Source organism: Bos mutus, chromosome 19 (genome assembly GCF_027580195.1).
Source record: "Bos mutus isolate GX-2022 chromosome 19, NWIPB_WYAK_1.1, whole genome shotgun sequence".
Classification (NCBI taxonomy): Eukaryota; Metazoa; Chordata; class Mammalia; order Artiodactyla; family Bovidae; genus Bos; species Bos mutus.
The window spans coordinates 44,201,840-44,226,245 of NC_091635.1; the positions used below are offsets into that span (position 1 = coordinate 44,201,840).

Here is a 24,406-nt window from a genome sequence, read left to right on the forward strand (position 1 = left end):
GGGAGGAGGGAGCTATTGCTGTTGATGATATTTTTTGTAAATGTGGAATTCTGCACAACTTTAGCATGCCCCACGCTGTCCTTTTCCTTAGTGTTGCTTATGCCTAAGTCTTTTTTTTAAAGTTGGCACGCTCTGACTTGCGCCGTGTTTGTAAGAAAGAACTCAACGCCTGTCCTTCTGTGTGTTTCCGCAGCCATGCCCGGTTACGCTGTATGTGCACCTGCAACAGGTGCACCTTTTGCGTCTGTCAGAGCTTCCTCAACTCAGACTTGCTGCAATCTGTAAAGAGCAAAGTCTTCACTGCAGTGCTTAACAGGTTCCTACCTTTATTTACTGGGTACCAGGCGTTCTGTTAGAATACAAGAGGAAAAACGCGGATGACTATCTTACATAGGTACTCACTACCAAGACAACGAGCCAACGGACGCCCAACTAACTTCCACTAAAATTCTCACTGTGCTGACCATGTTTAGTTCTGGAATCATCCTCAATGTTTAAAGATTAATAGATATATTTAGGGGACTCTAAAGTAGGATTTTTGCCTTTTTAATTCAGAAAGTTAAAGTATTTTTTAAATTAGAGGATAAAAATGTGTAGGGAGATTGAAAATCTTGTGGCTGAGAGTTGCAGAAATAGATTAGGACTTTAGTAAGGAAAAGAGACATTGATCCCAAATGTTATAATGTGTTCAGCTTGCATTCAAATAGTGCTACTTATAAAACCATACTAACGTGAACAGTGTCTTGGGTTTGAAAAACTTTTCTGTTGTTTAAATTATTTATAGTTTTTTTTTTTTTTTTTTTGCTTTTTAAGTACCTTGGATATTTATTTGAAAAGAAGACCATAGCCAACTTTAAGCATTCAATGGAATATTGAAAAGGAAAAAGATCTAGAGTGCTAGTTTTTGAGGTCTTTATAACGGAACCCAACACATGAAGTTTGCTTAGAACATAATATGCTTTTAAAAAAGAGCAACAACAACAAAATAGGTTGTATACAGTCCCTCAAAGCAATAAACTTGGAAGTTATGTTCTTATTCCGGTGATGCTGCCTTTGTTCAAATTGATTTTACATTTTGTGAGCATTTAAGAGCCTAATTTAGAGAAGGCAATGGCACCCCACTCCAGTACTCTTGCCTGGAAAATCCCATGGATGGAGGAGCCTGGTAGGCTGCAGTCCATGGGGTCGCTAAGACTTGGACACGACTGAGCGACTTCACTTTCACTTTTCCTTTCATGCATTGGAGAAGGAAATGGCAACCCACTCCAGTGTTCTTGCCTGGAGAATCCCAGGGACAGGGGAGCCTGGTGGGCTGCCGTTTCTGGGGTCGCACAGAGTCGGACACGACTGAAGTGACTTAGCAGCAGCAAGAGCCTAATTAATGTACTATTAATTTGTATCTAATGTCAAATTTTTGTGTGTCCATGAATGAATTAGGTTTTTGAAATCATCTTAATGTCATTGGGAACAGGGCTTAATTAAGACAGATGATCAAGCTAAGTAGATTTTGGTTCATAAGATTCATAAGAAATGAATCTTATTTGGGTTACTGTTGGACTCCCACTGAGGGCTGGAACTGTACCAAATGTGTAGGCTGGTTTGTGTTCACCAGCAGTGTAGACATGGCTACTAAACAATGAGGCTGTGTTTTATATGAATCAGAAATGGACTCTGCAGGCATCCTACAAGAGTTTTTGAGAACTATCAGCTCTGGAATAAGAATGCAGCTGTCTCAGGTGATTGCTTTGAAGGGATCACCACTCGCATTTGGTGGTGAAATTCTGCCTCTTGTCTTTTGAATGGCACCGTATAAAGAGTAACACAGATTCTCTCATGATGGCTATCTGAGAAAATGCAAGGCTAGTTCAAACCAAACAACATTCAGGAGCTGTGGAGTCAAAAATGGTAGAGTTGGAGGAGATTCTGGGATTCATCTGGCCTAACCTCCTGTAGACTGACTTTCTGAGAGCCTTCTTGAGAGTATTGTTTATCTGCTGATGGCTTTCCTCATTGGAGAAGGTTTTTGTTTTTGCTTTTTTTTTTTTTTTTTTTTTTAAAATGATTGCCCTTTAACTTTCTCTCCTTTAGTTTTAGTTCTGCCCTTTAGAACAACATACGACTATTCTACTCCCTCTTCAACATAGCAATCCTTCAGACATTTGAAGACGGCCATCATGTCTCCCCTAATTTTCTCTTCTCCAGGTAGAACATCCCCATTTCTTTCAGCTGTTTCTTAACTTAGTCGGTTTAGTGACCTCATCATTTCTCGTTTCCCTCATCTGAAAGCCCCTTAGGTGTTCAGAGTACCTCTTAACAAGTGCCCCTGAGAATGGAGAATGGTGCTTCAAGTGTAATCTGACTTTCCGTAACGGTGGGCAGTCATATTCCACAGTTAGGACAGCACCTGTCTACTGCATGAACTCACTGTGTAGAAGCCCCAACCCACTGTGAATGTGTATTAATCTTGGGGTTAATTGAAATCAGATTTTTTTTTCATGTGAAGTGCTATTAAAACAGTTTCCCCTCCTTTCTAATTGTGTCTTTGACATTTTTAGTTGGCCCTCTGAATCTAAATGCAGATACATATATATCTCTATTAAATGTCATATTCTTTTCAGTCCATTTGTTCTAGCTCAGTCATTTCAGACATTGTTTCTGTCATTTGTCCCATTATATATCTTTCTCAGCATTGTGTTATTTGCAAATTTGGTAGCTATGTTTTTTATCTTTCAAGTTAGTGATAAAAAGTAATGTTGAATCCCCAGCGATTAGAGAGTGAGGGCTCTCAAGCAAGCAAACCCTTTCGTGCTGTACTAGAGAGCTCTTTTCCCAGTGACACAGATTCAGAGTTTTGGGGGAAAGATTATTCTGCCAATTAAAAATATTTTATTATCCAGCCCATATTTTATCTTGTTATCTTACAGTAAATTTCATGGAGAGCTCTTTTGAAATCATTACAATTTCTACCACATTCCTCTGATCTACCAATGTGTTAATTTTATCTAAATAGAAAGTGACATCTATTTGGTGTCTTATTCTTGATGAACTTACCCTGGCTCCTAATAATTGCTGGTCATAAACCATCTGTTTCCTTCTAGAGGCTCTCGATTGTACATAATTGCAGATTAATTTGTTGTCTGCATCTTCAGTGACAGTTTTAGTTTTAGGTTGGTTTAGTCAGCTTCCCAGTGAAAGAGGTTGGGTGTGCATTAATGGATGAGGTTGCTCATCATAAATTGCTCTGTATAGTGCCTGTTTATAAACTAGAAATAATTTAAAGGTAATGTCAGCATACATCACTGACATCTGGTAATCAAGAAGGGAAAGATTGAAAAAGATGAGTAAGGGAACCCATGCACTTTTCAAAGAACTCCTTCCTCTTCCCTGGTAGGTATTTCACTAATTTTCTAGAAGTCCAGTGGAAATTTATGAGTTACGTATTGAAGTTTCTTCTAATTCACAAAAGGATTGTTAGATGAGGTAAGCGAGGGTGGAAGCCAAAAATAGAAATGCCTACAGGGCCTGGATGGATAATGTTAATGAAAGAAGGTGGCCAAGGAGAAGTAAGAGAGGTGGGGACAATGACAGGTCCTGTCTGAAAGAGGCAGCCGTGTCTCAGCTCCAGCTATTGGTCGTTGTCCAAGTGTGGTGTTGCCAGGACTTCTGATTCTCTGACATCAGATGTCAGGATTTTTATATGAAAATTCCTGCTGTTTAAATGAAAGCAACAAAATTTTAAAAATTTAAAGTATTAATCAGAACAAAGAAGACATATTTGCAGGCCACCAGTTTGTAACTTCAGTCTTAAGACATAGCCTAGAGTTGGGAAAATGCAGGCCAAAAAAAAAATAAATAAGTACACCTAAGGAATGAAAATGTCTTACAAACACCCGCCACATACAGTTTTACTCCTTTCTCTTTAAAAACTTGAAAAAGTAATCTCATTGGTGGAGTGAGAATGGAACCACTTTCTATGGAACCACTTTTTTCACCATTGGTTTGCTGTGCCAGATATATCTTAATATTACATAAATGGAAAAAGAGATTTAGTAACTGAGTAAAAGTCATACAAGAATTTTTTACTCTTCATTCAATAGGGAGGATTTCTTACTCAATAAGTCTTAGGGTCTTTGGTTTTAGAAATCTTTTGTGCCTAGCATTTGATTTAGACGTGTAAATAAACAATTAAAATTTTTTCCTTTAAGCCAAAAATTTTGTTAAATGTCTGCAAAGAAATTAGTAGACAAATATTGGTATATGCATGCTGTTCTCAAGTTAGTACATTGTTTTAATGTGCTCATAAAAATGTTGGTTACCAAAATAGAAATTACTTCCAGATAATACATGTTTGGGCCCACATTCTCCCCTTATGTCATTCTCCCACCACTTTGATTTATTCATTTAAGTACTTAAGTACCTGCATTAGCTAGGATCCTGCTGTGAGTGGGGCAAAATATCATACAAATATGAAGATCTAGGCATGTATTTAAATACCTTTTTAAATATTATGTTAAAATTTTTTAAACTTTGATTATATTTTCAGTGACCTTAGTGCCTTATGCTAACAAAACCTGATCTGAGAGGATCTATGTCAAATTAATTAATTTACACTTAAGCAGTTTCAACAGTTCCAACATTTCTGAAATTGTCCATGTTTCCCGTCTTTGACCAGAAAAAATTGTCTTTTTTTGTTTTTGTTTTTAGCTAGTTGACTATCACAACATATTTCAAGTAGAAAGTAGTAATACAAATTTTTTTTCTTTCAACTTTAATTGAATGAATATTGGATTCAACATGTATGAGAAGTGTTTAACTACATATCTGACGTGTGACTTTGTTCTTAGGTAATTATGGTCTCAGCCTTTAGATCTGGATAGGTTTATGTTTTTCTTGAGAACAATTTATGAATAGCTGGAATTATTTGAATTTAAATACATTTGGAGGGTGATTCGTATGTGGCCAAATGATTTCAGTCTTTGGCAATACTTTCATTTCAAACCATGCTAATCACATTATTGGAGAAAAATACCTTGTGATTATATTTTAGTTATAAATACCTCTTAAATCTAAAGGTGTTAAAATGAACTGTGTAGAAGTGGACTGGCTTATTGGTTTGAACTCCCCAGAGTTTTAGTCTATTAAGCATTTATTGTTCTAATTTCAGCACACTTTTGCTTTGCATGAGGATGTTGCTCTATTCTAGTGCACCAGTGTACTCTAGTGTGCCGTGTACTCTAGTGTACCACTCTAGTGTACCAGTGTACTCTAGTGCACCAGTGTACTCTAGTGTGCCGTGTACTCTAGTGCACCAGTGTACTCTAGTGTGCCGTGTACTCTAGTGTGCAGTGTACTCTAGTGTACCAGTCTAGTGTACCAGTGTACTCTAGTGCACCAGTGTACTCTAGTGTGCCGTGTACGCTAGTGCACCAGTGTACTCTAGTGTGCAGTGTACTCTAGTGTACCACTCTAGTGCACCAGTGTACTCTAGTGTGCCCTGTACTCTAGTGTACCAGTGTACTCTAGTGTGCAGTGTACTCTAGTGTGCCGTGTACTCTAGTGTACCAGTGTACTCTAGTGTACCACTCTAGTGCACCAGTGTACTCTAGTGTGCCCTGTACTCTAGTGCACCAGTGTACTCTAGTGTGCCCTGTACTCTAGTGTACCAGTGTACTCTAGTGTACCAGTGTACTCTAGTGTGCAGTGTACTCTAGTGTACCACTCTAGTGCACCAGTGTACTCTAGTGCACCAGTGTACTCTAGTGTGCAGTGTACTCTAGTGTGCCGTGTACTCTAGTGTGCAGTGTACTCTAGTGCACCAGTGTACTCTAGTGTGCCGTGTACTCTAGTGTACCAGTGTACTCTAGTGTGCCGTGTACTCTAGTGTGCAGTGTACTCTAGTGCACCAGTGTACTCTAGTGTGCCCTGTACTCTAGTGTACCAGTGTACTCTAGTGTGCCGTGTACTCTAGTGTACCAGTGTACTCTAGTGCACCAGTGTACTCTAGTGTGCCGTGTACTCTAGTGTACCAGTGTACTCTAGTGTGCAGTGTACTGTAGTGTGCCGTGTACTCTAGTGTACCAGTGTACTCTAGTGTGCCGTGTACTCTAGTGTGCAGTGTACTCTACTGTGCAGTGTACGCTAGTGCACTGCTCTAGTGTACCAGTGTACTCTAGTGCACCAGTGTACTCTAGTGTGCAGTGTACTCTAGTGCACCAGTGTACTCTACTGTGCAGTGTACGCTAGTGCACTGCTCTAGTGCACCAGTGTACTCTAGTGTGCCGTGTACTCTAGTGTACCACTCTAGTGTACCAGTGTACTCTAGTGTGCAGTGTACTCTAGTGTACCAGTGTACTCTAGTGTGCAGTGTACTCTAGTGTACCACTGTAGTGTACCAGTGTACTCTAGTGTGCAGTGTACTCTAGTGCACCAGTGTACTCTAGTGTGCAGTGTACTCTAGTGTACCAGTGTACTCTACTGTGCAGTGTACTCTAGTGTGCTGTGTACCAGTGTACTCTAGCACACCAGTGTACTCTGGTGTGCAGTGTACTCTAGTGTACCAGTGTACTCTAGTGTGCCATGTACTCTAGTGCACCAGTGTACTCTAGTGTGCCATGTACTCTACTGTGCAGTGTACGCTAGTGCACTACTCTAGTGTACCAGTGTACTCGAGTGCACCAGTGTACTCTAGTGTGCAGTGTACTCTAGTGTACTGCTCTAGTGCACTAGTGTACTCTAGTGTGCAGTGTACTCAAGTGCACTACTCTAGTGTGCAGTGTACTCTAGTGTACTGCTCTAGTGCACCAGTGTACTCTAGTGTGCAGTGTACTCAAGTGCACTACTCTAGTGTGCAGTGTACTCTAGTGTACTGCTCTAGTGCACCAGTGTACTCTAGTGTGCAGTGTACTCAAGTGCACTACTCTAGTGTGCAGTGTACTCTAGTGTACTACTCTAGTGCACTAGTGTACTCTACTGTGCAGTGTACTCGTGTACCAGTTTGCTCTAGTGTGCCGTGTACTCTAGTGCACCAGTGTACTCTGGTGTGCAGTGTACTCTAGTGCACTACTCTAGTGTGCAGTGTACTCTAGTGTACTACTCTAGTGTGCAGTGTACTCTAGTATAGCACTCTAGTGCACCAGTGTACTCTAGTGTGCAGTGTACTCTAGCCAGCACTGTAGTTTGTCCCTTCCTTTAGATGTTCACTTTGATTTGTCTGTCTGTGCCACCTAGTCATTTTTTAACTCCTCTTGATCCTTTTCCCAGCTGCGTTTCAGTGTCTAGTCCTCCCATTTTTCCTAACCTGTAGTTGAATCATATTGTTTTACAATTTATCATTTTGGTGTAGTTTTCTTTGATACATATTTTGGTTCTCTTATTTCTTTGTACAGATTATTTGTTCCTATTACTTCCTAAGTTTGGTAACAGTATTTTACTTTAGTAACAAAGTGTGTAGCTCCACACTGAATATGATGGACGGTCATACCCATGTATTTTTTTACTCTGCTTTTTAATCTATTTTTAAAAATTGGATACATGAGACATTTATTTTAATCCATTCATTAATGACTTACTTCATTTGCCCTTATTACTTTACTAATCACCTAAGTTCCTCCACATCGCTTAAAGTCATGTTACTTAATATAGGAACTCTATTTTTGAAGAAGGTGTTTTACAGTTGTCACACCAAAATGAGCTGCCTTTCACAGGATTGCCTTATAAAGAGGATGGTTTCCTAGAAATCTTAATGTTACAGAGATTCCATTGGAAACATGAGTCCATAAGATACTATGTTACAGTAAAATACTGCATTTTAAGGAACTGCATCCTGTATTTTAATTTCATATGAAGCTTTTATATTTATATGAAAGGTCCTTACAAGGCTTTTCTTTGAATTTGAATGCATATACATGATCATGCATTTAAAATTGCACCAGAGTTGTGTTATAGATTCTTGCCAAGTAAGCTGCTGCTGCATATAATTTTAAAATTTTTTGCCATTTGATTAGTATTTTAAAGGACACGACAGACTGGAGTTTGCTTATTCTGACCTTTATCAGTAGTTAACATATAAACATTATTTATTTCCCATGAATTTACAGTCATCTGTGAATTTTTATTCCTCTAATGCTTGGTGAAGCATTTGACATTGCACACCTGTGTCCTTTTCCTAAGTTTGTTGCTGTTTAAGCATGCTCAGTTAACAGCTTTCTTATGATTTGCAGTTCATCTTCGTTGAACACTATATTTTGATTTCTTAACCTATTTTGAGAAATATTAAAATATTTCATACCTACTAGGTATGAATTGTTCAATTAGGAGAATTGTCATTATTAAAACTATAATTAACAGTAATTGTATTATTATTAGAGATAAATATAAAAAACTACTTCACCAGGAAGAAACATAAAGCAGGGAGAGGAAGAAAAGCAGGGAGATCCAGAGACTTTTTTTTTAAAGTTTAAAAACAATAGATTTAATTATAGTTTCGATGACCTCAGTATAATTCTCAATTTGAGATATGTAATTACAAATAGGAAAAAGCTATGAATGACATCTGTGAACCCTAGTTAACTTTAGGTTACGTGCAGTACAGTTGCATAGACTGTTTCAGAGTATTAACTTAAAAATGCATACCTGAGATACATGTATGGAAAGAATTATAAAACTAGGAGACTATTCATTTTTAGTGCCTTTGCACACCTTGGAGTTGTGTTTGGGAAGGGTGAAGTGGTGAGATAGAAGAATAAAAAATAGGAAATTCAAATTTATTTCTGAGAAGTTGTATGGGAGGACTGATAAAAGTCACTGGGCGGAAGCTACTTTTCCCACAGTCTCTTAACTTCACTGCTTTTGAAAAGAGTATGTACTATTGAGCTTTTCTTTCCTCTGCTTAATAGCCTGCAATCTAAGGCTAGATTAGTTGATAGCTGGACCTTTCTGAATTCTCCTCCTGCCTCAAATTCTAATTTTTGCAGACATTTAGGTCTCTGCAGTACAGGCATACCTTATTTTATTGTGCTTTGCTTTATTGTGCTTCGAAGATATTGTGGTTTTTACAAATTGAAGGTTTGTGGTAACTGCATTTTCAGGTGATCGTTAGCATTTTTAGCGATATTTATAGTATTTTTAAATTAAGTATGTGTATGGTTGTTTTTTTAGTAATAATGCTATTGCACACTTAATAGACCACAGTATAGCATAGACATAATTTTCCTATGCACTGGGAAACCAAACAGTTCATCTAACTGACTTTATTGCAATATTCACTTGATTACAGTGTTCTGGAACTGAACTCATAATACCTCTGAGGTATGCCTGTATAGTTTTTATACCCCATATATAAAGTCTTGTAACACATTATAGAGAACAAAATTAAAAATACCTATTTGGGACTAGCTGGAATAGGTTTAGTTCCGTTGAGCCCTTTATAAAGGATTTGATTATTTTATGATTCTGAACATTGCAATTGATAACATTCCCTTTATTATTGGTTAGATACACAGAACCCCATAAAGATTTTAGTTAATGTTCTTATATTTACTGTAAATTGCAGAGTTAATTAGAGCGTGTTGTATGCCTTCTTTGAGGCATTCAGTGTAAAGGTACATAGGAATTTTGATCCGTTGTTACGCACCTTCTGTGACCTTCACACAGTTTTTAATTTACATCTTTATTGCCTGAATTTTGGAAACATTTCCTTCTTTCTGCCTTATTAAGTAGCAGCCTTAATAATACCCAGGTCCAAACTTGTTGGTTTGCTCCCGCACTTGGGTCAAAGAGCGCTTGTTACCTGATTGACGTATGGGCCCAGAGCACTTTTAAGCCAGAAAGCCAGCATTCAGGACACAGGGATTCTCTGCCTAAGAACCCAAAAGCTCTAGCAAGCTTTATATGATTAATTAAGGTTATATTTTACCACTTAGTCATTATTTCTTATGTTGTAAAAAGAGATACTGCTGAACCTAAAATATTTTATTCCACATACAATAGGGAAATGTGTGATTCTGGTATATCAATAGATGGAAAAAAAGAACCTTTTTACACACACACATACACGCACATACACACATTTTTGACCCTGTAATTTTCATTTTGGGAAAGTCTGTGTTAAGGAAACTGTTTTAAATGTAGTGGAAAATGTTATGTAAAATAGTGTTTATCACTTTAGTTACAGGTATCTGTAAATGGAAATAGCCACCAATAAAAATGTAATGCTGCTATTTAAAAGGATGTTTCTATAATTCATGGAAAAGACCTTATGTAATACATTTAAAGGATATAAAATATATAAATTATATGCATTGTGTTTGCAGCTATGTAAGAAATACATTTGAAAAAAGTCTAAAAGGAAATACCACAAATTTTAATTAGTTGCCTTAGGTGACTCTGACTGATTTTTTCCTTCCTACTTTCATTTTCTCATATAATGTGCTTATATTACTCTTTTTTTTTATATTACTTTTTTAATAGCCAAAAAAACTTAAGAAAAAACATACAATAAGACATTATAATTTATTCTAAGATACTTTATATGAGTCATTTGGAAAGAATTGTGGAAGAATTGCTTTTTGCTTGAGTTTAGACATGAATTAGGAATCAGCTTTTTGAAACTATTGCTGTTTCTGCTTGAGACCTGAAATGACAAGCATGGCTCTGTTCTTCACACTTATGGGGTACAGTTAAGATCACACTCTTATCTGATCAGGTGTTGTTAGGCAGGCAATGCAAATGTGCCATCCATTATAAATGTGTTTTCCTTATAAATAGAGCCTGGTTAATGTAGCTTTTAAATGCATATCGTAAAAGCGTAAAATAATTCTCTAAGTAGCTTTCTGTCTAAAAAGTAGTTTTCCATGTCTAAAAGTATCTTAAACAACTACTGTAACATCAGTGGAGTCATTGAAATATACTTTATGAGTTAATGGTTGCCTTGAGATTTAAACTAGCTGTATATTGAACATGTATCTATATTGTTTGCCATCTATAAATATGAAGCGCTGTTTTGCCTATTGAAGGCTGTACTATAGCTTAGGGAAAAGTAATAATTACTCTTTGGAAATGCAAAAGCAATAAAGTCAGGCAGAATATATTATTTCATGAATGGTACTACTTCTCAAAATACAACAAAAGGAGAGGCTTCCCCAGTGGCTGGTTCGGTGGTTAAGACTCCCTTGCTTCCTCTGCAGGGGTTGTGGGTTCGATCCCTGGTTGGGGAACTAAGATCCCACATGCCATGCAGTGTAGGAAAAAAAAAAAGCCACACAACTACAGCAACAGCAAGAAGAGCTAAGCTGTGTTAACAGATTCCATACTTGAAGAATATTTATAAGAAATTATTTTCACTGATTTTAATGTCACTATAGCTAGCATTAATCCTAACCCTGTTTTACACTAACTTTATAATTAAGTGTAAAAAAAAAAAGTGTAAAAATATTTTCTGTTAGTGAAGACCCATGAAAATCACAGAGAGACCAAAGCCAAAGCAGAACTCTGAGGCACTCTGAGCATGTGTTCTCACTTTCAGTCCTCTACGTCTCTGCTGACTTGGAGCTGTAAACTTTGAAACTCTCATCATAGGACCATGACAGTCAGAGTTTGGGATGTTTTACTCTTTTTTTTTTTTTTTTACAGATATATGTTTGTAGTTTTTAGTAATCGGAAATTAGAAGCATCTCTCAACTTCATGACTAATAGTTGTTAGCCTTATTTTGAGTCAGTACTCCTAGTCACCGAATATTGTCAAGTACTGTTTGTAGTATTAGTTTCCAGGGCTTCTCTTAGTCTTTCAGATATACCAAGACCAGCCTCTGGGGGATACATAGAGAAGGTATATAACAGCCTAAGGTTTCCCTGCATGGTATGTGAGTGTTTTAGAAGAGTATATATATATAGATTTTTTTTTTTTTTAAGTTTGGCAGTATTCTAGAGGATAAATTCATTTTAAATATAGAAATCATGAGATGCATCATATAATAGGATGGCAACTCAGTTTATGTGTGGGATGTTTAATCAAGAGATATTACTTTCAGTCCCCTTCTTTTGTGAGCTGTGCTGTGAACTGCAAACTGTATGCATGTGTATAAAAGGTTAAGAGCCCGGGTAGCTGAGTGGGGTGCCATGCTGTTAGCAGACGACGAAGGCAGTATTACTCACCAGGTGCACGCCGTCAGCTCTGTAGAAGATTCCATCTTCATGGAGTCATCTCACGGTCCACTTTTTCTTGAAGCCAGGTAACATTTCCCACAACCAGTGGGGTTGGCTATGTTGGAGTTTTTCCTATTGGAAAAACTAGAAAAAAACTAAAAAACCTAAGTATTTTCTTCCCTAACTCTTTTTTTTTTCTTTTTAATGAAATACTGCCTGTTGGAAGAACTAACTTGCAAGGTGGCATGAATCTGTGTTATCACTTTGCTTTGTAAAATGATAATTATGTAAGGAGTGACTTTTTAAAAATAGAAACTGGGGAGGATAAGGAGTTGAGTGCTGTGTGTTGTTTCTCTGTGGAGATAAGGCATGGAGCACTCTGCTTGTATTACAGCCTTGCTTGTTAGGGATGTACAGATTGCATTGTGTGATAACTAATCTGGTTGTTCACTCTTGACTCTTACTGAGGCAAAGTAGTTTTGTACAGTTTATATATTCTTGGCTCTTAACTCTTTTGCTTGTGTCAGTGTCTTGGTCTTTTAATGATGTCTGACTCTTGCTTCAAATCTGTTTGTTTATTAGTTCAGTTGTAAAATAACCTAGGCAGTTTCTCTAAACTCTTAATCCTGTAAGTTTTCTGTATCACCTCAATTATGTTCACTTAACTAAACCTTCAGTGACACTTGAATAAAATGTTCCAACTTTTTCTTTAAAGCTTAATCTTCTTTGTGGTAAGCTGTCATACTTGAGACCCTTGAGGGTGCTTAGCAGTGTTATTAACTGAGCATGCTCACAAACTCAGTTTGTGGTACAGGCTGTCCCTGTTCTTGTCATGCATAATACGGCTTCTTTTGTGTCATTTACCTTTCAGTCCATCATGTTCATTATGTCCTTTGGTTGGTTCCATTGTCACTGCCTGTCTGACTAATACCAGAGTTTGGTTTGTTTGTTTGTTCTTCTTTCTTTAATCAGCAGTAACCAAATTAATGCAAACTGGTAAATCTTCCCCCTTCCCTTTTGGGATTTTTTTTTTTTGGTAAATTTTTATGGGACTCAGTGTTTCTAAAGTTGATTTTAAGCATTGCTATTAGAAAAGTATGGTCACTTGTCACTTAACTGCTTACAAGATAGCTTTTGGTTCCTGGGGACAGGAGATTCCATGAAATTGACTCTCAAAATTGTGTGGTTTCAGTCTTAACCTCTCATTTTGAAGGACCATGCTGGTATTAAAAAGTGGCAGGTTGATTTGTCTAAGTTCTCCATTTCTCTTGTGAAGAAAATTTGTAACATTTTAGATGTTGTTTACTCCCAAATGTCTACAGTATGTCTTAAGACAGTGACTATCTAAGCAGTGTACATACGGCCTTATTGACAAATGCTTTTGGTGACCATTACTGTATGCAATTAGTCTGACAAGTGTGCTAATACTTCCCTAAAAATAGACTGTCCACATAACTGTTTTTTTCATACTAATCATGTTTTAAACATTAATTATATTTTTTGACTACAGGCACGTGACACAAGCTGACCTCAAGAGCTCCACGTTTTGGCTTCGAGCAAGTTTTGGTGCTACTGTTTTTGCAGTTTTGGGCTTTGCCATGTACAAAGCATTACTGAAACAGCGATGATTAAAAAAAAAAATACTGGCCCTACCAAAAACAAATACTTTTATGTACATTCTGAATGCTTTAAATTCCGCTAGAAATATTGAGATATTTATACATTGCAGAGTTACTTTATTAATATTTGTAATTCATGCATAAGAGTATTTTAATGATAGTTATAACTGCAGTATTGGCTAGCATATGAAAGAAACAGCTTAACAGTCAAACTAAAATGGCTAACTTTCAGAGGCCAAAAGGGAATATTTTGTAAATAATGTACATATTCAGGCAAGGTACGGTCTCCCAGACTGAGTTCTAGAAACGGTGTTTCTGGACGTTTCGACATGGTATTGTTAGTGCTCAGCTGGCTCACTCTCCTAGATTTAAGTCAGCTCTGAGATTGTATTTTACTCATCGATCACTTATTTATTTCACATTTATTCAGAATGATCTTTGGGTATTTTGAGTACACAAGGCACAATTTGCCATTTTCTCTCCGTTTTTAAAAAACATGACTTTCTTTCGGTCCCGTCCTTTATGGTAGGCCAGCCTTGAGGTCATCGTGCAGTCTAAAAATTGTGTAGTTGAACGTGAGGCTCTCCTCCAAGGAAGGAGGACGCTAAAGGCCCTTAGCAGAGGTGTCACTCGTGTGATTATGTTGCTTCCTTTGTCAGTACGTTGAATTTTATAGCCCTTTCAATCAAAAGAGAAAACAGATTTGTATATTATCAATGTTTTTAGTTTAAATAAACAGTCACCATTACTACTACTGAATTTCCTCCCAAAGTGTAAATTGTTCTATAATGGCTGTGTCTATTATAGTATATTACAGTAGCTGCATGTGTCATGAATTGTTCTATATCTGGCTAGGATAACCTAGAAGCAGCACTTTTTTAAATGGTAAAATAAATCTGATGAATATAAACTCTCATGATAAACCTATTTTTTCCATCATTGACCTTTTCAAGTATTTAAATAAATAACTGCTGTGTGCTGTGCTCTTGAGTTTTTTGTCTCATGAAAGTAAGTATTTCTGGGAATTTCCCCGGTGGTCCAGTGGTTTGGACTCAGCCCTTTCACTGCTGTGGCCTGGGGTTCAATTCCTGGTCAGGGAAATAAGATCCCGCAAGCCATACAATGTGGCCAAAAAAGGGGGGGGAAAAAGTAATTATTTCTGTACAGATGAAATGAAATTCCTCTGGTTTCTGTCTTTCTTATCTTGCAAATTATTTTTTATACAGAAAGATAATACTTATTGGGAAAGAAGACTTATTAGGAGGAAATCTATTTTAAAGTTGTGGGGAAATCTATTCTTAGGAAAGGGCAGTTGTTTTTCCCTACACATACCTAACTGATGTAGTTTTACTACTATGATTTACATGTTTATTTTCTCCTTTAACATGGATTTTTTTTTCTCCTTTGCCATTCTGAGGAGTGTTTTGTCTGAAGATCACGTTCCTTGAGCAGCTAGTAACAATATAATTTACTAGCTATAAGCTTGTAAAATAGTATGTGCCATGCTCACCTGCACACTTCCCCATCTCCCTCCCTCACATTTTCATTCTGAATCTGAGGAAAAGGAGAATCGAGGGAAGAAAAGTCTACTGACGCCTCATTTTCATTATTTCTTGAGAATTCCTCATTTACCAAATAAATTTCAGTTACACAGCTTCCAATTCAGTTAATTCTTTCCTCCCAAGTTCTTCCTTGTTCCAACTGAAATGTTATTTTACGTGAATATGCTTTGTAGATTGTGTTTGTGAGAAACAGAGGAGAGAAGTTAGTGTGCCAAAAAGGTGAAAAGCAGCATGTTTACATGTTGTGATTTTTCTCTCTCAGTCTTTTCGTTTGAAGTGTCTGATTGTCAAGAAGGCAGACTGGCAGCTGCCCTGTTTCCTTCCCTGCTCTTGACAGCAGCCTCCTTCTCCTCTCAGTCCAGTTTGCAGAGGAAACACTGCCTTCACCTCGTTAACTTCCTGGCTGATGCAGGTCTTTTTCCTTCTTTCATATCTACGTTAGGGACTAGTTAATGTAGGAAAATGTGTGCATGAATACAGCAGAAGGCTTCTTCTGGCTTTACAGTGTACTCAGATGATCGCTGTAGGAATCTAAGGGTTGAAAGGAAACCTCTCACTTTGTGCCAGGGGCATTCTCTTTTAAAAGGACAGTCCTAAAACTGTTTGCTACAGCGTTTTAATGAGTTTTGGAGGCGGTCCTGTGAAGGAGCATCACTTTGAAGGTTTGTAGTCCCTTGTCGTGATGTAGTAACTTAGCCTTAACGAGCACATCCCTTGCTGTTGCTTCTTGCCATCCATCTGTTCTTTCTCTTTCGCATTGGACCAAAAAAATGGGCCATGTCCCACATTGTCAGAGCTCCCAGTGCTAGGTGGGATTGGGCCCTGATGTTAGGAGTTTAGGGAGCATGTCACCATTCTGAAGTGGCCTGTGAAGAGAGAGGAAGACTGTAGGCATCTGTGCAGATCGACCCATCACCTGTAGGGGACAGCACCGCAGAGGAGGCGTCCTGCTGAGCTGGTCCTGAATGAAAGCAGAGGAGGCAACTGGATAGTGACTAGCAGAGGGGAAACAGAGGTAAGTGCTCAAACGATACAGCGTGGAAGCCTTTCCTAAACAGACCCTCAGAACGCAACTGGTGTCAGCTTCTTCTGTCTGAACTGTACTAGTAAATATCCATGTAAAAGTGTCTTTATTTTCTTTTCTTTTGCATGCCTGCATGCTAAGTCACTTCTGTCATGTTCGACTCTTTACGACCCCGTGGACTGTAGCTCAACCAGGCTCTTCTGTCCATGGGGTTCTCTAGGCAAGAACCCTAGAGTGGGTTGCCATGCCCTTCTCCAGGGTATCTTCCCTACCCAAGGATCAAACCTGTGTCTCTTTCGTCTCCTGCATTGGCAGATGGGCTCTTTACCACTAGCGCTACTTGGGAAGCTCTTATTTTGTTTTATTGGAGTATAATTGCTTTACAGTTTGTCTTTGTTTCTGCTGTAAAATGGGGTGAATCAGCCATGTCTATACATATATCACTTCCTTCTTGGACCTCCCTCTAATCCCCAACCCCCATCCCACCTATCCAGGTCATCACAGGGCACCAAACTGAGCTTCCTGTGAAAAGTATCTTTAAAATATATGTGCACATCTTAAAAATGGGTACGTGACCTAATTTTCATTAGCACATTTATCTATTTGGCATCATCCTCACATTTTTGAGTCCATGTGTTCTTAGGAAGCTGACTCTGGACTACATGCTTTTTAAGAAACACCCTATGGCAAGACTCTAAATGTATTTAATGTTTCTATTAATAGTATGAGAATGCACCATGCTGGTAATCTGAACCAAAAACCTTGATCCCCAGTTTCACAGTCCCAATAACCCATTTGTTAAAACCTCTCATCTTGCAAGTAATTCTTGTTTTTTAAACTCTATTTATCAAAAGGCTCCATCAGTGAGAGTGAATGTCTGTTAACCTGTTTGGCTGTCAGCTCTGTGGAAGTCTCTGATCTGTGAGTATCACAGCTAATGTGTTTCAGATCTCTCTAGTGCATCCCACATTCAAAAACTGTGTTCACTTGCCTCCCATGGCATGCTCACACTTGCCACACCCTTTGTCCCAGTCATTTTTGTTTGAGAAGGTACGGACACCTTACTGGAAAGTGAGATTTTGATTCATTTGGAAACATTTCCTAAGTTCATGGTGCCATTCTGGTTCCCGGCTGTATTTTCCAGTGATACTGTTTTGCTCTGTAGATTTTCTCTTCTCCTTTAACATAGAGAGCTTCAGAAAGTCAGAGAGTGAAACCGAGAGATTGAAAGCTGCCTCTCAGGTACACACACAAGGAGGCATTGCTAGTATTATCTTCATACGTTGAAAAATCCAAGTTCCATCAAAATACTTTTCCTCGTTCAGTATTTCCTACTCATTCTTCACATATAGGTCTTTTGTAATCAAATGACCCTTGGAAGTGTCTATTATCCGAATGATGTTGGTATATAGGATGTAGTGTAACTTAGGGGTCACAAACTTTTTCTGTAAAAGGTCAGAGAATAAATATTTGAGACTTTTGCGGCTGCTCAACTATGTCATAGCAAAAAAGCACCCGTAGAAAATTGTGTAAACAAGCATGACTGTGTTCCAATAAAACTTTATTTATAGGCCCTGAAATTTGAATTTTTTATAATTTTCATTTGTCAGGAAGTATTCTTATTTTGATTATTGTAACCACTTAAAAATGTAGGAACTATTCTGAGCTCACAGGCTATAGAAAAACATGCTGTGGGCCAGATTTGACCAACTCCTTGGTGTAACTGATGAAGATACTAGTAGTAATCACATGGCAGCTGAAAAAATTATCTGATTGCTTTGGAATTCAGAAAGGTGCAGTGCTAGGAAGAACTTAAAATGACTTTAGTCATGTTTTAAGTGTTTGATTGGTTCCCTTCTTACTGAAGATACTGGTCACTAGGACCCAGTGCCCTGGATGAGCTGGCGCCAGCCTCAGAGGGCAGCATTGTGCTCGCAAGGGGAGTGTCCGCCGCCTCTAAGCACACCTGCAGCGTTCTCGTGGTGCTTTATCAGTGTGTGCTTTCCCTGTGTCCAGTGACCTTACTGACGTGTGTAGAAGGTGAAGGTGAAAGAGTCCCACAGGAATGTTTAACTTGACCTCTAGTCTGGGACTATCCCTTCTATGGGTGACAGTGTCATAGTACCTCGACTTTAGATTGTAAAGTCAGAATTTTAGAGCTTAAATAGACCACAAAGATCATCTGTCCAACTCCATACTTTGATTGCATAAACTAAGCACAAAGCCACACTATTAGTGTATGCCTGGGCAGGGCTGGAACCCAGACGTCCTGACTTCCCAGTTCAGCCCTCCTTCCGCTGGAGGAACCAGCCTTAACACTTGCCCTGACTTTATACGTTTAGTAAATATGCTGTATGTTCAGTTTAAAAAGACAGGCCAACAACAACAAAAAGAGACAGAGAAAACAAAAAAAACAATAAAGAGTTTGACATTCCTATCACCAAGAAGGGTTAAAGTTGGCAAAGCAAATTTTCTGGACGCTTTTCAGTTCCTCGGAGGCATTTTGCCTTCCCTTCTGGTAGCTGTCACCAGGTAATTGATGATGTCTATTTAGAGGAGTGCAGGCTTGGCGGTTAGGTTTATTTCAGGTGTAGATAATTGAGGGACGGTAAGGATGTAACTACTGTTTTAAAAGCAGTCTTTATGGTTTTTGTTTTAATTGTTCTAAAATTGTTAATGTTGAAAAAATTACTGTTTTGCTTTTTATTTATTAACAGAAAAGTACCTTGGAACAGGGGCTTTAATTGAGGGGAAAACAGAAGTTTTGTCATTAACTGTTTTTATCTCTGCTTCTCCATTCTGCCTCTGGGATTTCTGTAATTCCAGCGTCTTTTATCCCAACTTGTTCTGTATTCCGTCTAGAAGAACATCAGGGACTGTGTGTGTCTTCATTTCCTGGTGGTGGTGGTGGTGGTGGTGGTGGTGTTTATAGTCGCAAAGTCGTGTCTGACTCTGCGACCCCATGGACCATAGCCTACCAGGCTCCTCTGTCCATGGGATTTCCCAGTCTAGAATACTGGAGTGGGTTGCCATTTCCTATGCCAGGGGCTCTTCCCAACCTAGGAATGGAACCCGCGTCTCTTGTGCCTCCTGTATTGGAAGGCAGATTCTTTACCACTCCTCCTGCCTAACCTTAAAGTACCCAGGGGGATACATGCCAATCTGCTTGTGTCTAATTTAATTTTCTTGATTTATTCAACCTTTTCTTGAGAAACCGCTTTACTCAGTCACAGCAGCCCTTGTGGATACACTTGACTAGCAGCCCTGGAGACTAATCTCTTAGTGCTACTGACAGTTCACTAGACTGCTGGCAGAGGAATAGAAAGCATGGGCTGAAGAGCTAAGAGTTGGAATGCCAGCTCTGCCTCATTCAGCGTGTAAATCCCTTGACTTTTCTGGTTCTCTCTCCTGTCTCTCTAAAACGAAGATTAGGGTCATTGTGTACATTCACTGAGCTCTGTCCCTGGTGGTGTTTCGCCTTCTTTCTTCCCCGGGAAAATAGATCTTTGTCCCCACAGCAGACAGCACCTGGGGTTAAGCCTCTGTCCCATCCCCCGCAGTTGAGCAGGGCTGAGCCATTGCATCTGGGTGAGCTGCTGAGGTTTGGGTGGCAGCCAGATTCTTTTGCTACATGTATCTGACAAATGTCTTGATTAAGCTGTCTGGGGTGTTGGGGCCAGGAATGCATCCCTCACCTCTGTTGTCTTGGCAGGCGGTGCAAATAGCTGATTTTCCTATCTGGCTGACTGCTTTCTCAGTCTCTTGCTGTTCAACCTGTGTTCACCCTTTTAAAAGTGTTAGCACACCCCAAGTTTCTGTCCCGAGTTTCCTCATCCGTTCTATCTCTGCTGTCTCTCGGTGATCTCATCAAGAACCCTGATTTTATTTTTTTTTTAACTTTTTATTTTGAAATAATTTGAAACGTTAAAAGTTGCAAAAATGATAATAGGGTTTGCCTATTCTGAGCATTTCATATAAATAGAGTCTACAATATGTGGTCTTTTTGTGCCTGGCTTTTTTTTTTTTTGGCTGAGCTGGGTCTTCACTGCTTTTTTTTTTAATCAGGCTTTTCTCTAGTTGAGGCAAGTGGGGCCTATTCTTCGTTACAGTGTTCGGGCTTCTCATTGCAGTGGCTTCTCTTGCAGGGCATAGGCACAGGCTGACAGCATGTGGGCTTCAGTAGCTGTAGCACAGAGGCTCAGTAGCTGTGGCTCGAGGGCTGTAGAGTGTGGGCTCAGCAGCTGTGGCGCCCGATCTTCGTTGCTCCTCACAGTGTGTGAGATCTTCCTGGGACGATTGAACCCGTGTCCCCTGCATTGGCAGGCAGATTCTCATCCATTGCGCCATCAGGGAAGTCCAGCTTCTTTCTCTGTAGCCTGTTTTCACGGTTCATCCACATTGCAGCAGGTGTCAGTGCTGCGTTCTTTTCTCTGGAGAGGAAGCAGAATCATATTTCATTGTATGGCTACGCAGTATGCCTCAGCAATACTGCAAGTTTGGTATCGAGCCCCCAGATAAAGCAAATGTTGCAGTAAAGTGAGTCACTTGAACTTTTTGTTTTCCCAATGCATGTAAAAAGTTCTGTTTACACTATATTGTAGTTTATTAAATGTGTAATAGCAATATTGTAGTTTATTAAATGTGTAATAACATTATGTCTTAAAAGAATAGTGTGCATACCTTATTTTAAAAATACTTTATTACTGAAAAAATGCTCACCACCCTCTGAGCCTTCTTGCCTCAGTGCCAACGGCGGCAGACTGAGTAGGGTGGTGGTTGCTGAAGGTTGGGGTGGCTGTGGCAATTTTTTAACAAGATAACAATGAAGTTTGCCACATCAATTGACTCTTCCTTTCACAAGTGATTTCTCGATAACACGGGATACTGTTTAACAGCACTTTACCCACTGTAGGACTTCTTTCAAAATTGGACTCAATTCTCTTAAACCCTGTCACTGCTTTATCAACCAAGTTTATGTAATATTCTAAATCCTTTGTCGTCACATCAACAGTCTTCATAGCATCGTCTCAAGAAACCACTTTCTTTGCTCATCCCTGAGAGGCACCTTCTCACCCATGAAAGTTATATTATGGGATTGCAGCAATTCAGGCACATATTCAGGCTCCACTTCTAACTCTAATTCTCTTGCTGTTTCCTCCACGTCTGCAGTTACTTCCTCCACTGAAGTCTTGAACCTTCAAAGTCACCCGTGAGTTGGGATAAACTTCTTCTAAATTTCTTTTAATGTTGATATTTTGACCCTTCTCCATTTATCATGAATGTTCTTAGAATGTTGAATTCTTTCCAGAAAATTTTCAATTTATTTGCCCAGATCCATCAGATGAATCACTTTCAATGGCAGCTATTGCCTTACAAAATGGATTTAAGTATTAAGCCTTGAAAGCTGAAGTTACTCCTTGATCCATGGGCTGCAGAGTGGATGTTGCATTAGCAGGCATGAAAACATGAGTCTCATTCTGAGTCACCAGCTGCATTAGGCCCTAGTGAGAGTTAGCTTGCCCTTTTGATGCTTTGAAGCCAGGCATTGACTACTCTCTACTAGGAAAGTCCTAGATGGCATCTTCCAAAATACTGTTTAGCTGACATTAAACACCTATTGTTCAGTGTAGCCACCTTCACTAATTATCTGAGCTAGATCTTCTGCCCAGCTTCTACATCAGCACTTGCTGCTTCATCTTTCACCTTTATGTTATGGAGATGACTTCTTTCCTTAAACCTCATGAGCCAACCTCTGCTGGCTTCAGATTTTTCTTTTATAGCTTCCTCACCTCTCTCAGCCTTCATAGAATTGAAGAGAGTAAGGGCCTGGCTGTGGATTGGGCTTTGGCTTAAGGGAATGTTTGGCTGGTTTGATCTTCTACCCAGACCACTTAAACTTCCCCCACAACAGCAATAAGACTGTTTTGCTTTCTTACCACTCATGTGTTCACCGGAGTAGCGCTTTTCATTTCCTTCAAGAACTTCTCTGTGCTCACAGCTTGGCTAACTGGAGAGAAAGGTCTAGCTTTCAACCTCTCTTGGCTTTTGACATGCCTTCCCTGTTAAGTTTAATCATGTCTAGCTTTTGATTTAAAGTGAGAGACGTGTGAGTCTTCCTTTCACTTGAACACTTAGAGGTCAAGGTAGGGTTATTAATTGGCCTTATTTCACTAGAGTTGTTGTCTTGGGGAGTAGCGAGGCCTGAAGAGAGGGAGAGACGGGAGCAGCTGCTCAGTGGAACAGGTGGAACATACTCAGCATTTTTCAGTTATGTTTGCTCTCTTACAGGGATGTGGTTCATTGTGCCCCAAAACAGTTAAAATAGTAACATCAAAGATCGCTGATCATAGATCACTTTAACAATATGATAATAATGACGTTTGAAATACTGCAAGAATTACCAAAATGTGACACACAAACGTCGTAAAGCAAATGGTTTTGGGAAAACTAGCAGCAAAAGAGTTTCTCAACACAGGGTTGTCACAAACCTCCAATTTGTTAAAAAAAGAACAAAACAGTAAAAACCACAGTGATCTGTGAAGTGAAATAAAACAAGATATGCATGTACCACATTTTGTTTATTCATCAGTTAATGGTCATTTTTATTGTTTCTAGTTTTTGATCAGTATGAATAATGCTTCTATGAAGATTTGCATACAGGTTTTTGTGTGGACATATGCTTTGATTTCCATTGGGTATATACCTGGGAGTGGAATTGCTGGACCGTTTGGTAACTCTGTCTTTGAGGAACTGCCAAACTGTTTTCCAAAGTGGCTACACCATTTTACATTTTACCAGCAGCCTATGAGGGTTCTCGTTTCTCCACATCCTTGCTGAGACACTTGTTATCATCTATTTTTTGTTGTTGTTGTAGCCATTCTAGTGAGTATGAAGTGGTACCTTCATTGCGATTTTGACTATTACCGATTTTGCCCAGAATGGTTACTGCTGTGATATTTGCCGAATTTTTCACTTCTATCATTTCTTCTACATTTACTAATGGGAATTGTTATGTAAGGGAAGGCAATGCCTTCCCCCCATATGTTTATTCAGTGATTTATGGGCTAGTGTGTATTTCCTTCGTTCTTTGGATCATAATCCACTGCTGTCATTTACTTTGTTGCTCAGTGCTGCATGTTCTTATCTCAGGGTTGGCCAACAGCAGCGCCTCATCTTGGTTCATGTGCCGTTTCCGCATGTGCCCATTATTTTCTGAGCCCTCCTGACTTTCTGGCCCCACAAGAGAGGTTCCAGGCAGCTTTTGTACTTATGGACTTCCCAGGCATCCTCCTGTGCTTTCCCTGTCCTAGTCCTGACACAACTATTTCTATAAGAAACACTGGTCCTTTTATTATTTTATTAGAAACCAAGATCCTGGAAGTAGGTATAGCTCATTGGTAGTTGCAGCACCGTGGCTTTAAATCCAGTCCTCTGGTGACTCCCAAATCAGTTTTACCAGCCTTGACCTCATTCCAGAAATCCACACTTCTATTTTGTTTCATGCCTATTATTTCCTCTTGGATTTCTCCTTAAATAGAGCCCTAGATATCCAGCACTAACCACCCGCTTCCCAGTTTTCCTGTTTTACCGGAGTACACTGCCATCTACACTGTTTCACAGGGCAAAGCTCTGGAAGTTATCTTCTGCTCTCCCCACCCCTGCAATCCATCAACAAGTCCCGTGGGCTCTGCTTCCAAACTATGTAACTGTCCACTTATCTCCACTTCCACTACAACCACCTAAGTCTGGGCCTCCGTGACTTCCCACTTGGACTAAATGCAAGTTAACTATTGGTTTCCCACTCCCATCCTTTCCCTTTTAAAATCTATTCTCTCATGTTGCCATGACTATCTTTCAGGGTCTCCTCATCACACTTAAAGAAAGCCTAGACTCCTTGCCCTTATAAAGTGTACCTGAGGTGCTCCTTGCCTGCCTCCTGGCCTTACCTTGTGTTTCTCGACCTACTGTGTGCCTGCGTCAGAGCCTGGGCACTGACTCTTCTCTGCCTGGAATGCTCTTCTCTCTGATTTTTGCCAAGCTGCCTCGTTCTTGTCATTCAC

General features: G+C 39.2%; 1 protein-coding gene across 10 annotated transcripts in view; it reads left to right on the top strand.

The window, feature by feature from the left end:
- RHOT1 (ras homolog family member T1) overlaps nt 1-14,743 on the top strand; it is a 68,171-nt gene extending 53,428 nt beyond the window's left edge. For 3 of the 10 annotated variants that reach the window (XM_070390419.1, XM_070390421.1, XM_070390420.1), the window contains exons 19-21: nt 194-316; nt 12,084-12,227; nt 13,652-14,743. In XM_070390419.1, coding sequence (XP_070246520.1) covers nt 194-316; nt 12,084-12,227; nt 13,652-13,769 — 385 coding nt within the window. In that variant the 3' untranslated portion in view covers nt 13,770-14,743. Of the gene's footprint in view, nt 1-193; nt 395-12,026; nt 12,228-13,651 lie in introns of those variants that run through there. The other 7 variants (XM_070390428.1, XM_070390422.1, XM_070390423.1 and 4 more) reach the window with 5 other exon arrangements.
- Nucleotides 14,744-24,406: the final 9,663 nt, after the last annotated feature.